This window comes from Atta cephalotes, assembly GCF_000143395.1.
Source record: "Atta cephalotes unplaced genomic scaffold scaffold00006, whole genome shotgun sequence".
In the NCBI taxonomy this organism is placed as follows: Eukaryota; Metazoa; Arthropoda; class Insecta; order Hymenoptera; family Formicidae; genus Atta; species Atta cephalotes.
This window is the reverse complement of record NW_012130070.1, coordinates 4,411,482-4,428,447: the sequence shown is the minus strand read 5'-3', so window position 1 is coordinate 4,428,447 and position 16,966 is coordinate 4,411,482. Positions and strand designations below refer to the sequence as shown.

The 16,966-nt window shown below is 35.8% G+C and overlaps 1 protein-coding gene across 1 annotated transcript in view; it reads left to right on the top strand.

Moving 5' to 3' along the window:
* The first annotated feature begins 5,070 nt into the window (after window positions 1–5,070).
* Window positions 5,071–16,966, top strand: part of LOC105626717 (carboxyl-terminal PDZ ligand of neuronal nitric oxide synthase protein) — a 16,861-nt gene continuing 4,965 nt past the window's right edge. The window contains exons 1-5 of the mRNA XM_012208016.1: window positions 5,071–5,178; window positions 8,871–8,942; window positions 9,041–9,130; window positions 10,243–10,304; window positions 10,568–10,676. Of these exons, the coding sequence (XP_012063406.1) occupies window positions 5,071–5,178; window positions 8,871–8,942; window positions 9,041–9,130; window positions 10,243–10,304; window positions 10,568–10,676 (441 nt within the window). The remainder of the gene's footprint in view (window positions 5,179–8,870; window positions 8,943–9,040; window positions 9,131–10,242; window positions 10,305–10,567; window positions 10,677–16,966) is intronic.

Here is a 16,966-nt window from a genome sequence, read left to right as displayed (position 1 = left end):
TACGACGTTTACGTTTCCGTACGGTTACGGAACGTACGTACCGTACGAACGACGGTAACGGTAACGGTACGGTACGTACGTTCTATTTTCTTTCTTCTCTTCTCTCTCTCTCTCTCTCTCTCTCTCTCTCTCTCTCTCTCTCTCTCTCTTTCTTCCTCTCTTTCTTCCTGACGGCGCAAGCGACATGAGAGCGTAAGGAGCGGTAGCGCGTTGTTGCAGTCTATCGACTCCTCGGACTCGAGCGGGGATAACCGAAGTGCGCGGCGCGAGGCACGCTGGAGGTGCCGCAGCCGTACGTCGTGCCATGCCAGTATAAATATTGTTCTGTCGTTCGCGTGAACCGCAGCTTCTTTGCTCCTTTCTTTCACGCTGCTCCTCTTTCGTTCATATCTCCTCCTTTCTTTTTTTTCATCCTTTCCCTTCTCCTCATTGTCTCTGCTGGTCGCTCGTTCACATTCGCCTCGTCATACACACGATTCGGCTCCCTCGACGAAATTGCTGAAATAAAAAATATACGAGTGCGAATTTGAGTGATCGCAGTGATAACCGCGATTCGTTCAGTGATAGAGACTCTTCTCACGATAGAATGATCGGAGTAGTTATCTCATGTAATCCCGCAGGACGCGAAACGTCCGGTGAGCCGCGGTGACCGTGCCGCTCTGTCATCTGTTTCCAAGAAAAGAGAGAGAGGGAGTGAGAGAAAGGGAGGGAGAGAGGGAAAGGAAAGAAGGAGCAAGAGCGAGAGGACTGGCCTCTACCTGCCGAGCGGGCGAGCGACCGAGGCGAGATCCGTGTGTGTGTGTGGTAACCCGTGATATGGCTCGTCGTCGGTGGTTCCTCGCCGCCTTTATTACAGCGGAACCCGAATGCGTGCGCGAACGCGAGCGTACCCCTCTCGCCTGACCGGCCTACCCCACACCGTAAGGCTGCGTTCACACGTGAAATCGATTTTCGCGCGGGGACCGTCATCCGGCCGTTCCTCGCCGAGGAGTCGCATTACCACGGTTAATGAACGGAACCAACGCCGGCCGATCGTCCAATCAGCTTTTAGGTAAGACCCGCCGGAAATATTTCGACAATAGATCTATTCTTTTTAATTCTTGCATCGTTCGTCGTTCTCTTTTTTTTTTCTCCGAGAGGAAAATATAAATCAAGTTCAGCTAAAGAAAACAGATTTCATCATCCCTCTTTCTTTTTTCTTGTCTGACCTCTAGTGATCGAATGAGTCGTTGATATCGAGAAAACTCGTTTTCAAATGGAGAACAAAGTCTTTTCGGTTCATCGAACTCGCAGGGCAAGCACGTGGTGTTTGCAGTGAAATCTTCTGATTTTAGACATAATTAAGATTTTATTTATCAATAATATACTTAATAATTCATTCATCATTCGACACATATAGCGTAATCGAATAATCGATGCTATGATAGTAATTGTAAAATTATATTAATCCTCAATGTAAATTCAATGGAATCTGTCGGGATTTCATCCAAGGAACAACAAATCATGAGAAAGTCAAAATAACTTTATTTTGACATCGTGAAAATCGAAATGATGACTTTTTTGCTACAAAATTTTATGTTAAGAATCAAAATAAAGTCATTTTGATTGTTTGTTGATTTTTTGTGTTCCTTGAACATCATATTGATAATTGAGTAATAATAACCTCTATGATTTTTTGCACAAACGCTGAATTGCTTAAAACATGTATAAGGTTTATTCATGTTGCTTGCATTTTTTACACTTTCTCTTTTTTCTATGTCCGAGTATATATTTATCTCGTTTTGAGTACAAAAATTTTTTGAGATTTCAACGCGAACAAACCTAATAATCGCGCGAAATCAGCTTTAGTAATCACCTTTCCATCGACATTAAACGAAGACTCGCTTAGAATTCTTTTCCCGACAGGAGCATCGCGTATGGTGGCTCTTTTCAATAACTTGTGTAATAATTTTGCAATCAAAAGCATCAAGCGGAATCCTTTTTTACCTCGATCGAGACGCTTATACGATTCCGGTATCTAATACTCATATTCATAGTCAGGCCTTATATTTAAGGCTTCCTTAAATTTATCTTTAGATACTCTACGAATTATTTCATTGGCTGCTGAGCATCTAAAGATAAATTTAAGGAAGTCTTAAGTACAAGATCTGACTATGAATATGAGCAGATTTCGGATTGCGGCGCAAAATCATCGAGCTCGCGCATTGTAAACAAATGATCTTGACAGCTTCTTTGCACGTATGCGTCGCACGTGCGTTGCTGTGTATTTCTCGCAATTCTCCATGTCCATTAACCATGTCCGCAAGTGCGAAGAATGCATATTTTCTTTGTCTGCACGCACCGCGCTACGCCGGTATGAACGCCGCTTAACTCAGGTGCGCATGCACAAAGAGGCATCTTCGATGATGCATCTCGCGGCTGGCATCTCGCAGCGGAAACGGCGCGTCTTCTCTGCGGTATCGCGAACTGCGAGTGTACTTTGAATTTCTGAAACACGGCTTGCAAAAAAAGAGTCTAATAATAGCTACGAAATATGAATGAAATACTTTCAATCAATCATTCGATTGATATAACTAAAAATAATTTTATTTTTCTAAATATATATATATATATATATATTCTAAATATATATATGTAGTAAGTATTATCATTATTATTATTATTAACATAATAATCAATCGGTTGTTAATCATTACTATACTGGAAAAATACTAAACTTTAATAAATATTTGTTTGAATAATTTTAAGTAAATATTTATTAAAATGTGAATAGTATTTATTTGATAAAAACCATTAATTTCATTTAACCATTATTTTTTTATCGAGTAAATGTTCGTTTATATATCGTCTACAATTGAATGTTTACTTATTGTTAATATTATTTAAAAAAATATTATACATTAAGATTTAGTAATCCTTTTTCATTCTAAATATTTAGAAAAATAAAATGATTTTTAGTTATATTAATCAAACATTTAATTGAAATTTAACATTTGGTAACTATTAGTAACATTTTTTAGTGCGTTACTCTCAACTTGCGTACTTGAAAAGAATTTCTTCTGAAAAAAAGAAAGGCCAAGGACATTTGTTGTTGTATGGATAAAAGAAATATACTATATATATTTAAGCGAGAAATAATTTTAGGTTTGAGATATTATCGCGTAATTCTTATTTAAATGATAACTCTTGTTCAATGATCGCGCGTTTAATTTTTCACTTGTCAGTTTTGTACAAATGAACGCATATTACGCTCAAAAGTATATCCTATATATAAATAGAGAGAAAAGACCTCTATTATGAGATACCAAATTCATTTTTGATAAATGCTGGAAGTTTATAGGCAGAATTAAAAAAAATAATAGGTCATTTTGAAGAGAATTTAATAAGCTTTAAGATATAACGTTACATAAAATTTAATTCAAATTCCATTTTTTTTTTTAAATTAAAGAAATGTAAAAAAATGAGCAAATCGCAAAGTCAAAAAATTGTACTCTTAATATGAGATGCCTCGCGAAATCGAACGCAAAGTATATCAGTATTACAATTAAAAAACTTTATTTAATGTTTCTAAAATACAAACAAACACAGTCAGCGTGCGCGAAAAATGAGCATGCGATAGATTATACTCAGAATTCGTTTTCAGTTGGAATCAAGCATCGCAGATATAGGCACTCGACGTTCATTCCGGTTGTTTTTTTTTGTTATTATACAATAACATTTATACTTTAGCAATGATTTTCACTATAACATAGGAGCATGGGTTATTTCATATTAGAAATACTCTGGGTATCTCGTATTATGATTTCCACGTCTTATGGTTTTACGATCATCAAACCTAACTTCTGTAATTAAACAATTCAACATATCCTGTATTTTTCTATTAGTACAACCTTATTCTATCACTATGAAGAATTTATTGCCAAATATTTATTTATTAAATAATAAACAAGATTTAAATGCTCATCTCAATGAAACTCAACGAAGACATTCAAATTCTAAAATCTTGTTTTACAATACTTACTACAGGCATGATTTACTAATGAATTTTCTACTAAATAGTTTTCAATCCAAGAGTAGTAAATTTATGATGAAATCAATAGATAGCGTTTATTAGTTTAACAGAATATCTTACATTAGACGCCTATCTTATAATAGGGGGCTTTCCTCTATTATCGTTAATTATTTATGTAGAACCTTTTTTAAATGGAATTGTGCTTTGTTGATGAATGTAAATAAATACTTTTTAAAGAACTTTTTCACGAAATTTCCGATTCCGGCATTGGCTAACACCACTACATCAAATCGCGTAAATTGGATCGTTATGTCATGAATTATACGGTCTACGGTAAACATACCCGCGGTGTTCCGTGAATGAAACAGCAACCATGCGCTTACGATAGGAAATCAGCGCTTACAAGTTATCGTGTACCTTTTAAGTACATCGAAAATGACTATATGCTGCGCAGTCACGAACGCGATTTAGTAACACGCATGTATCATACGCTTATTGCGCTTACTTATTTTCATTGCCGACTTAGAATTGCTCCCGATAAAAAATAAAATTAGTGATTTCTCAGAAGTATCCCGCGATGCTTAAAGAGAAAACGCTAACCTAAACATACCTTAATTGTCGATTGAAATTCTCAACTTTTAGAACAAAGAGGAAAGGATTCTGTCTACAGGATTCTGTTAATTAAAATTAAGAATTTAAATGATAATTCGTTTCTCCTAAGAGCAGAACTAAAAGGAAAGACAAAATTAAATCTCAGCTAATTTGTTTTTTTACTTATTCTTACGGGAATCGCTTCTTGAGATTAAAGGCGATGATTTTTACAATCTGTAATGTATGCAAAATGTGAAAGATCATTGAGACGTCCCGCATTTAATTCTGCTATCCAGTACTTGCGTTTGATGCAACTTGAAAGTATGAAATGTCTTTGAAATTCGACAACTGTTTTATTTGTATAGAAATGAGCGTCCAGGAACATTTATCCATGAGAATACTAATGGATCGTTTATTATAATTGCAGCCAGGCTGGACGAGCGTAGTCGAATGCAGCTGGGCTCAGCATGCCCTCTAAGAAGCAATACAACCTCGTACATAATGACGAGTACGACACGCGAATACCGCTGCACAGCGAGGAGGCGTTCCACCGCGGAATCGTGTTCCACGCCAAGGTAATCTGGGGTGATTTCTTATCCACTTCGGTCCATACGAGCAACCTCCGGCTTCTATTCGTTTTTCTCAATTCTCGGCGAGTCTGTCTCGATTCTCTTGCCAACCTGAAATACACCTTGTATCCTTCCACCTTCGTGTTTCTATATTTCCAATCTCGTTCGAGAGTTTACTCGAGAGAGTTTCCTCGAAAATATCGAGAGAGTTCTCGATAAAGACATAAAAAAATGTTTAAGAAACATTGAGCTGGAAAGAAACCGTAAAAAACGTTTTTAGATCGTCGAACGATCTCTTGCTTATGTAAAATTCGAACAGCTATGTTCAAGAAAAATATTGATTTTCCTACTGGATAGTAATACTCAAATTGTTCCGATAATAATCAAATGTGACGCGAATTTCTAATTACAAAAATTCCATCATGCGTTTTGCGTCAAGCGAGTGCACACTTTCAGAAAATAGTAACACTAACGGTCGATAGCGTCTCACGTCAGAGGAAAATGTATGTCGACTATAAACCACGCTTCGTTCCTCTGACCGCCGTACGATGGGAACGAAAGCATCTGCTTTAACATGGTTGTGCTAAAAAAGAATTTTCACGCCTTCTTAGTCCCGTTTCAGTAAGATATTTGTAGTATTATCGACATAATGACGTGAGAAAAGACAAATTTGTGAATGCGGGGACACCTTCGCAATATTGCGAAATGAAACGTGGCTGCGTTAAGTATTTCTAATAGCGAATTCAACTGGATGTATATTGTATATTAAAGTCATTGTATACAGATTCACGTACAAATGTTTAATGTAAATATAAAAAACGAATTATTAAATCATAAAATTCTCAATGCATTTTATTGTGATGTTAAGTCTGTGTTTTATAATCCGAAATGTTTGCATTTTATTTTTACAGATTAAATCAGTGTACAACAATTGTAACCTTAAAACACTTTTTGAAAATCAGTGATCTGGAAGACCCACTGTAAGCTGTAATTTCGGTTCAGATCAATATTTTCCTTTTTTTTATTTTGAAGCTCTGACATTTAGGAATATATCTACGTAGATTGTAATGTCATAAAAATTTGGCATTACAGCCTATGTATGTTCCTGAATCTCTAATATATTGTTAAATTATTGTTAAATAAAATTCTCTTTTTTTTTTCTTCGAAGCAAACGAAATTTCGATTGAACATGTATGTGTTCTAAGAGTTAATATGCATTAGTTCATTCAACCGAATTCTCTATAAGCGAATTTGAAAAAGGGAACAGAGTAGGAAATGTGTGCGATTGGTATCTTATTTTCTTATCGTTTCTAGTATTATTTCTCACAATGAGCAATAAAGACCTCGGAGTGATCCTTTTGCAACGGTACTGAATCGCGAGGCGAACGCAAACTGCAGTCCCTGATGACGGGAAACGAGAAACGTAACGTCAGGAAAGACAATATCCTTGGGTTTCCCGGTCTTTCGAAATCGATTCTCGGAAACTCGCCGATCATGTTCGGGAATAATATTTTTACGTCGTCGTCGTCTTGGTCGTGGTCGTGGTCGTCGTTGTCGTCGTTGATGGTGCAATAATTGCGACGACAGTCACGATACCAGGTGGCTTATTTCTGGACGACGACGCCGTTCGCCGCTTTCGCGTTCTCCGTGACGTCATCGTATCGTGCACGTGTTTATTTCGGTGGCACTTCTCCTGAGAAAGGTTAAAGCTTTTGTGTGCACCCCCGCGATCGTAAATCCCGCATGCCGCTGCGAAAACCGTTTCAGCATTTTCGACTTTTGATTTATGTCACGTCGTTGACGTTCGCGCTTACGTAGAAGCTCGAATCGCGTATTGGAAGACGTCTTTAAAGCGAGTTCTGAACTAACGTTTCTTAAACTTTCTCGGTTCATAGAACTCTGAACGACGCTTCGTTTATTTGCCAACCCGGGAAAAGTATCGCGAAAATGATTTTGAGAAAGAGCGACCTGTGAACTGAATCTTCAGGCGAATTTTATGTCTCGATCGAGTAGAATTTTCCTTCCAATTTTTCCCTCAAGCGTTTCTTTCCAATATGGCATAAAAAAGAAAATAATCTCATTATTAATATTTAAAAAAAATGATTTTATCTAATCCATATATAGATATTTGTCTCAAAAAAACTGATTCTGAAATGCTAAGTAAATTAATAGACCATCCCATCATATTTGTGTTTATATTTAGTTTGCGTAAAAACTCAGCTGGAGTCTGCAATTTGTCTTATATGAGAATCGTGCGCACAATGCTGTTCAAGAATCAGATTTTAGCGCTTAGTGGGGCTATAAATACAAATCGATATACTCCGCAGAAAGAGAGAGAAACTTTGCTATTAATATTGCATCTACGTACGAAGTAACACACGTATTCATTACAGAATTGTAATGCAGGAAATAAGTCCGATAACTAAATTTATTTCAATTCAGCGAAATATGTCGTGGATCGATTTCAAGTGGTTTTTTTTTGATGAGGAACTCGCAAAACGAGATTTTTTTTTTAGCTACGCGAGTAGCTTCTCTTCAATTTCTTCTCGGTTATCGCAAGCACATTGGCGGCTATCGATCGCAAATTTACAAAGAGACCGTCCTCTTCCTGTCGCAAGCATGTGCGTGGGAGAACACCACGTGTACATCGAATCACCCGAACACGTGGCTAAGGCCATCGTTTTCAATGGGGGAATTCTAAATACAGATCATTGGTGTTTCTGCCCGCTGTAAGATTATGATAGTATAATTACATACAATGTATTTTGTTTACTGGGACGCTCCGTATATCTCATCGAAATCTCACTGCAAAGTTTCTAACATTTATTTTAAGGCAATTACCGAAAATCAACACGTCAATGCCCGTTTCTACCAATATAGATTAATTTTAATCTTCTCGGTTCAACTTGTTCTTCATTTTTTTCCAATTCCTAAAAAAAAGATAAAGATTCCTAAAAAAAGAAGATTTTTTTTTAAGATCATTTCCTTTAGTTTGGTCAGAGAGATATCTCGAGATTTCATCATGCCAGTTTTGCCAGTATTGATACTATTCTTCGAGTATTGAGAGAGTTAATTTTAATTTTTTGAAATGAACTATGAATCAATAACCGCGCGGGATGATTACACTTTTCGCGACAAGATCAAGATATAAATGCAATTTTCCTAAAAAGAAAGACAAGTCGTACTATTTATAATAACAATAATTATATTAGGACTCTCGAATTTTAAACAATGCAAAAAGATAAATATAATAGACTAATGAGAGTCAGCAACGATAAACGGCGCAATTATTTAGTGAACAATTAATAATCAGATATTGATGTCTTCTTTATTTTGAACGTTTCGATTCTTTCTGGAATCCTCCTCAGCAAGAATGATACAAGTATAATTAGCTCACATGTCCATAATGTCACTCGCAAGTTGATAAAGATGCAGCGTTAATCATCGCGGAACATGAAGCATTGTACTGCGTTGTTAATCATCGCGGTACTGAAGCTTTGTTGAACGTATTAAAATTTAAAAAATAGAAATATTAAAATTAAATATAAAAATCACCCATTTTTAGAATACATCCAAGTTTTAGAATATGTGTACGACGTGTCACTTAGATACGTACTATTTATTCTATCCTTCATTCAGCGAATTATTAGTCAATTATTATCTCAGCGAACTTTCTAGCTGTGTTTCTTCCTTTTCAGTTCATCGGCTCTATGGAGGTTCCGCGACCGACTAGCCGAGTGGAGATCGTGGCGGCGATGCGAAGAATCCGCGTGAGTACGCGTAATAGTTAATTAACCCAGTTAGAGAAACAGTTTTGTTTTCGTAACCGCGAATCATTTCATGTAATTCGAACTCATTTGATTCACAGTACGAATTTAAGGCCAAAGGGATCAAGAAAAAGAAAGTGACGCTGGAGGTCTCGGTGGATGGGCTAAAAGTGACCCTACGGAAAAAGAAGGTAATCCTTGTTGAATACTATGTTGCTACTCGCTCGTATGCATATAATTGAACGCGTTGTCTCATTAATCTCAAATCATCTCGTTAACCCCTAAGCCGGATAAGCTAGTTCCCGTACATACACAAGCGAATGAGACTCTGTTAGATCTGTTAGACTCAATAGTATATTATGTAATTTCAAGAAGAAATGAAGAGAAAAGGAATATATTACACACACTGATGTAGATTTGTATGATTTAACTCTCCGAAGTTGATGTTAAAATTTGTAACATAGATTGGGAAGATCTCTGTGAGATCCATTTAATATAAATAAAAGGTATTAATTAAAATGACATTAAAAAATAATAAATATATTATATATTATATATTTTAATATATTATATATTTTAATATATTATATATTTTAATTAATTAATTAAATTTATTTATTTGATGTTTATTTATTTAATTTATTTATCTATAAGAAAGAATAATTTTGCAAATATATCATCAAAAAAATTGAATTGTTTGACATTTTATGACAAAGAGATTTATAATTAAATAGTTTAAAATTCTCAGCTTCGGAGGATTAAGTAATCGATAAAAAAATTCTCAAAAACTCAACCCCCGGTGTTTGTGTTAAAAATGATATTTCTCTACTATTTTTACTGCAATCTATTGCGGTCTCGTAAAATCTGTTTCTAATTTAACTAATTTCTATTTTCTGCGGAGTTACGTTGATAAATATATTTTCTACATGCGATTTCGTCGTTTGCTTGCTACATCAGCACAATTCTTGTACGCGAAAATTTTTCTTGGCGACATCGAAAGATTTCCACGACATCCGCATAAAATAAGGACGTCATTCGCGAATACTTGGAGGGGCGGCAAGACAAGAGGGGAAAATCGCGTACACTCGATGACGTGCATTTCGTAACAGTTGAGATTTATAACGAGAAATGATTTTGGACAAGCGCCACGTTGTCTTCGCTCTGATACACATGGGCGCCTCGTATATTTTTGATGTTTCACATGCCGTAACCGATAGCGGTAACAGCCAAAAAAAAAATAATATATATATATATATATCAACTAATAATATTTTTTAAGTAATAACTCGTAATCTTTTTACAGAAGAAACAGCAGCAATGGATGGACGAGAATAAAATATATCTGATGCATCATCCAATTTACAGGTGAGATCGCCTGTTTATCATAATTGGTACCTTTTCTTTATTGATTTATTAAATCTCTTTGCAATTTATACGATATTCATACGAAATATGGAAATATTAGTAAATGAACACGATGAAAAATATCGCATAAAAATAGTGAAATTATTATTGTAAAAATATCACGATATATCACGTGAAAAATCCGGAAAATAATGCGCAATTTAGATGATAATTTGGATAATTTTTGAGTAAAACAAATACTGAAGGTACTTTTTTTTCTTTAGGATATTTTACGTTTCGCACGACAGCCACGATTTAAAAATATTTAGTTACATTGCCCGTGACGGAAGCAGTAATACTTTCAAATGTAACGTCTTCAAATCCAGCAAAAAGGTGAGTGTCAATTTTATCTCCGATAGTAATTTAATTAATCTTCAGTATACATCATTGAGCTTCCTATGTCGGCATGATCTCGAACTACATTAGGAAAGAATTATGCAGAATGTAATCATACAATACGAAATTACGCGTTATTTTTTAGAATTTATTCTTTTATATCTAGCTACAGCTACGTTAAAAAAGTAAGGATAACAAATTAGCGCGTAATCAGGCGAAACGCGGTTGAATCTCGGTTAGATAATCCTCATCGATTTTTTTTCTATTTTTGCGGATCCATTTCGCTCTACACCGGTATAAGATTTACACGTCGCGTACGTGCGTGGCTCGTATGTACATACATACGCGTCGCGACAATTCACGTAGCTCGTCGCCTGGCGCTTCATCAACTTACGTTATTGTAAACCTATAAATAAATTCGGGCAGCTCCTCGATGGCATCCCGCCGTCTCCTCCTCGCCATTTCCTCATCGCGGAGACGGAAGGTGGGACCGTTCGCGTTGCATCCCTGTCGAAGTGAGAGTGTATTTTCGCCTTTTTGCGTGGGTGCCGTGGGTGGAGGGATGGCCCGGTAAGACTGCGACGGGGAGGAAACGCGTAACGAGACCACGAGACCGCGGTGACGGAGGGACGTGTCGTTTTGTCGCGTATTTGCAGTGGCGGCTCAGTGCTGTTTGGCACCGAGTTATTAAAATAGTTCGGGGGGGGCTATAGACACGATCTTCTGCGACATCAGCGGGCTGGCGACCAGTGTCCGACTTCTCAGATCCGGAAACTCGCAGGAAGAATGTTCTCCAGGTGGAGCAAGAAGAAAGTTAATTTGCGACAGAATTTTCAGAGTATATTCTTTGTCCGATATTCATAATCGGTTCTTATATTTAAGACCGTCTTAATACAGTCTTAAGATATCACGAATCAATCAGAGATCCGTATTAGCATTTTAAGACATTACTTAAGACGATCTTCAAATAAGAATGGACTGAATATCGGCCTTTATTTCGCATTTCCGAATCGTTGGTGATTTCCGAGCACAAAATTATTTGAAAAGATTTTTTTGTACCACGGATTTTTATTTTGATAGAATGATAGGTATATTGATAGTAAAACTTTTAGAATAAATTGTCACTAAAGAGTGAAGTCTTATACTCTTAAAGATTGAAAATTGAGTCACTCTTTTTCAAGACTGGCTCAATTTTCACTTTTTAGAGTGAGATTCCACTGTAAAAAAATTTAGAGAGTAAAGGCATTTATTAATATTCTAGGACAAGCCCTATTTGAATATAAAATAATGACAAGTAAACAAAAAATGAAAAAGAAAAACGGAGAGAAATGGAGAGATATTTTAACGTACCCGTTGCTTCTCGTACACACACGCACATCCTTGGCACTTCTTGTATAGATATCAGTGTACCCAATAGATATCAGTGAACACTTCGGTAGACATTTCGTGCCTCTTCTTTGTTGAATTATTTGGGGATTCCGGTCGCTTTGAAAATCTAGGTGAATCCAGAAATAACTAGCGACGATATATCTAGGATGCCGCAGAAATATCCGCCTTGGCCGAAGTTTTGAACTTGCGATATCGGGCAAAAGTTCCGAAAAAGCTTTTTCTCGTTTTCCCGCTGATAGTCGCTCTATTTGCTATCGTTTACTTCAACTTTATGAAACTCTCGACGACAATTATTCTGCTAATGGACGGAACTTTCATTCTTTCCATCTTATCTTTTCCACGATACGGGAACTCAGGTTTATGTATAAAGTTGTTTACTTTTGGAACTGTTTTCTCTTTGGGTCGTTTCCTCTTAAAGTCTTTCGTTTATTGCCGTCCGTGCAAATGGCGCATTTCCACTTTGAACTTCGTGCGCCATGAACTTCAACTGTTCGTGAATTTGTTTGAGAATGTAATGCAACAATTTTATGTACTACGTTTATGAACTCGAGGGATTTCCAGACGAGTTTGTTACACTCACTTGGTCGATACGGTGGGGGCGTACACTTCGGGAGCTATGTAAGATAATTGCGAATTGTCACAGGAGAAGGCTTGACATGCGACGATATATAATTTATCAACCGGGGGATATAGGAGTTCTCGAACGGTCGACCGTTAAATGACGTTCCGCGCCGTCGGGGTGGGCTGTAGAATAGCATACGTCGTGCGAATTTCGCGAGCGTCGCTTTCCGCGTTCTCCTCATTCCGTACGCCCCATACTCTGGACTCACGATTTACTTTTGGACACAGAAACAGAAGTACAAAGCCATCGAGCCACTTACGCTTCTTCAGTCTAATCAATTTCCATCAATCTCCCTGTGAGAGAGGCGGACAAGCGTAATTAAGAGAATAAACGGAACGCATAAGTTGGAGAAGTTATTTATACTCTTTTGGGAAAGAAAAAAAAATACTGTAAATCGTATGTGTGGAAAATTATTTTGGGAATTTTAGATCGATTATACAAAAATTAATAATAACTGATAAAAATCGTCACGATGCTTAAGCTAACATTTGAACACGAAATTTGTAACACTGAAAAAAAATATAATCAATTCTAATAAATATTTAGTTAGAATACCGCCATATAAAGATATATTTATTTGATACAAGAAATGTTAATTTGATTTAACAATTTTTTTATTGAACAAATATTTACTTGTGTAACTAAATGCTTAGTTTAGCAGTATTGAATTAAATATTTATTAAAACTATATTTTTTTCTCAGTGTACTGAATCTGTGAGATCTATTTAATATTTGTTGATTAAAAGATATTAATTAATTTTATGAAAATTACATAATTCGTATAAAAAAGAATGAATATTAAATTTATTTTAGTAACAATAATTCAAATTTGCAGATAACAAAGAACATAATCGGGACCCACGTTAACCTCCGAAAGATAAATATCTATAATATCATAAAAGAAGAGATAAAATTTGCATGACTGAATTAAAATAAGTAATAAATCAATATTTTCGTAATATTTAGTCTTAAAAAAATATTGAATTCATAATACTGAACTTTAAGATGATCACGTAATGGAATAATGTAGTACGCAATTGCTTGAGCAACTTGTACAATGCAGTTAATCTGAGAATAATCGCTTGTCTATCGTCTCGATTCTACATGGCATAGCTAGCGGATCGCCCACAGTCGCAGTTCGTATATTAGAAATGACCGATTTAAATCTAGAATTCTCAAGTAAGTTCTCCCGGCTATTTACTCTCCGTTATTCACTCCATTTACTACTCCAGTTAAGTAAGAGAACAGCAGTCAGTAAATCAATGAGATAGCTTCCTTACGTTTATTCTTCGCCATGCTCAAGAAAAGAAGATAAAAGAAAGAATGCGAAACAGAAACGTCTCGTAATAAAATACGAAATCGGTCAATTGTTTAGGATGGACGCGTCATAACCGGAGGATCAAGATGGACAGAGAGAGAAAGGGAGGTGCCATTGAGCGGGCCGAAAGCGAGAATATTAATGCGCTTATAAATAAACCGGAGGAAAAATCCAGCGAAGCGTGTGTAGCTCCGACGCGCCGGCCAAGAAACCACGGTAGAAAGCCGCACGGTTAACTTCGGCTCTCGCGTTCCCGTTCGCGAGGACTTATACACAAATCGCGGCCGCGTTTCCCTCTTTTTCTCCCTTTTCCTTTTCTTTCCCTCCATCTCCTCATCTCGTTATCCCATATATCCGACACACGAAACTAATCCGATGCAACGACGCGCCGACGATCTCCCACTGATGGATCTTGCAATGGAAATGTGATTCTGCGCAAGCGGCGAGATTAAACATCGCGTCTTGTTGGTGATTGAACGATCGGGCGCGAATGAAGAGATGCGCGGAGTGGCCAGCGAGTGGAAATAAGATTGTTTGATTACGATTGCCCGTGTTATACGTGTAACATGACAGCGCACTGTAAGAGATTTGCGCGCGGCGACGTAATAAGATGTGCCCGAAGAGGTGAGCGCGTACAGTGATTTCGACGATCAAAGTTCACAGTGAGATGCGTGTTGAGGTACACGATAACCCGTAATGACGCGAATTTACGAGTTTATTTTCATATCTTCCCCAGTTAAGAAGAGGCTGTAACTTCTTGGTGTGTACGTGCGTTTGCAGCCTTACAGGAAAACGATTTGATATGTAACGTGCACTTCTACTGAACGCGTATTATTGTCTGCAGATGTGCCTTTTGTTTCGTTGCTCGAACATTACTGATCGACGATATATTTAAAGAGACATATAATTTAAATCATTATACGAAATTGTTAGTTTAAAATTAATAGTTTTCACTATAGGACTTGTGATTGCGTTTTTCCTCCACTTTTTGTCATAATTTTTTTTTTCTTATTCTTTGTACATTATAATCGAGTTTCCCGCAGAATGGTATGAAAAATAGCCGGTTTCTTTACAAAAACGGCTGCTCAATTATATATCTCGTGATGAATCTCTCAAATTATATACATACACTGCCCTTACAGAAATTTAATACTGAAAGGTAATGATTAATTAATTATCAAGAACTGAACAAGTGCTTTTAATACTCAATACTTAATAAGTAATTAATCATTATATTTCAGTGTTAAATTGACTAATATTAAGTTGAATTTCTGTAAAGATGATCCGCTTATTACTGATTATTGATTTTCTATGGCATCCCAAGTATCAAGATATCGTTTATTTGACGTGATTAATTGATCATTCTTTTTACGAATCTGACGTTCTATCATTGTAAAAGTGACGTGAATTTATCACAGTCACATAAGCAACGTCGAAAATACGTTATTATTTTCGTATTATTAACGGCGTAAATAAATGACGTTATTAATTGATCTAATAACGTTACTAATACGTCATCGATTAGTCATTTATCTGACGTCAATAAGTATAACATTGTAAATACGTCATAAATAAATGATGTCATTAATTGGGAAAAAATAACGTCATTACATCTTAAATAGATATGACGATAGATTAATAATTCAAAATAATTAACTATCGACGTCTAAATGATTACAATTTGCTATTTGGGATCGTTTTCAAAAAGATGAAAGAATCGAAAACGGGATATATAAATATGTAGAATTTACATTTAGGAATTACATCATTTTTAATCTTTAACATTGTTTTTTTTTATCTTTTTATGAAGAAGTGACAGAGAAAGATATTATAAATGCATTTTATAAACAATCTAAATATTTTAGTAGATAAAAAATATGTGGTGACCTACATCAAATATTTTTTTTACAGATTTTATTTTATTTTTTTTTCTTTTCAATTTGAAGACTAGAATGGAATTTTTTAAGCTGAAATCGATTATTAATCCGACGCGTCAAAAAAAATCGACAAACACGAGACAATACGCGGTTATTCTCAGGATGGCAACCAGCAACAGTTTCAAAATTATACACAATTTAGCGGGGAATTTGCCAGATTGAATCCGACGACTATTTATAATTGAAAACTGTCTGTGCAGAAAGTTATTATGCACGCCAACATTGATTCTTCGAATCCGCGGTACATTGCGGATTTGCACCCGCGGATGTTAAATAAATTAATAAATAAATACGCGAAGAAGACACGCGAATGAAGCACGTTTTTTGTTAATGAAAGCAAACACGCGGAAATCCGGCGGGAGCATGAAGTTTTGCGATTTTCGCGTCAGCAATTACGACTTACGACTAGGTACTAGGAATTGTCGATGCAACGCTATTGCGGTATTCTACTTCGACGGTCGATGTCAGGGTTAATGCATTTTAGACGTTTGCAAATGTTTACTTAAATATAATTCGTGTAGAATACGCGCGCGTTTCATGTATATCAACGTTTACGCGCTTCTGATGGACAGCCATGTTATTTTATACGAAAAGATTGTGTTTGCACAATTACATCCATATAGGACGTCCGGTAGGAAAACATTAGAAAGATTGCATATTTGGAATTCATCGTTCTTTGAATCGCAAAAATTCTCTGAAAAATCAATTTAAGTAAAGTGAAACGTTAATAGATGTCTGATTTATATCATGATAGAAATGAACAATTTTATGGAAGAATATCAAGGCACAAATAATTTCAAAATAATAAATTAGAATTTGATCTCTTTTAAGAAATGCGGACAAATGATAAAATTCTTCTCTTTAATTTTAAACAATTTTCTATTTCATTAAAATGTGACAATAAAAAACATGATATATATAGAGGATAAATAAAATGATATAAACATCTAGGGCATATATATATATATATATATATATATATATATATATATATATATATTACTATATAATTGTTAATTTA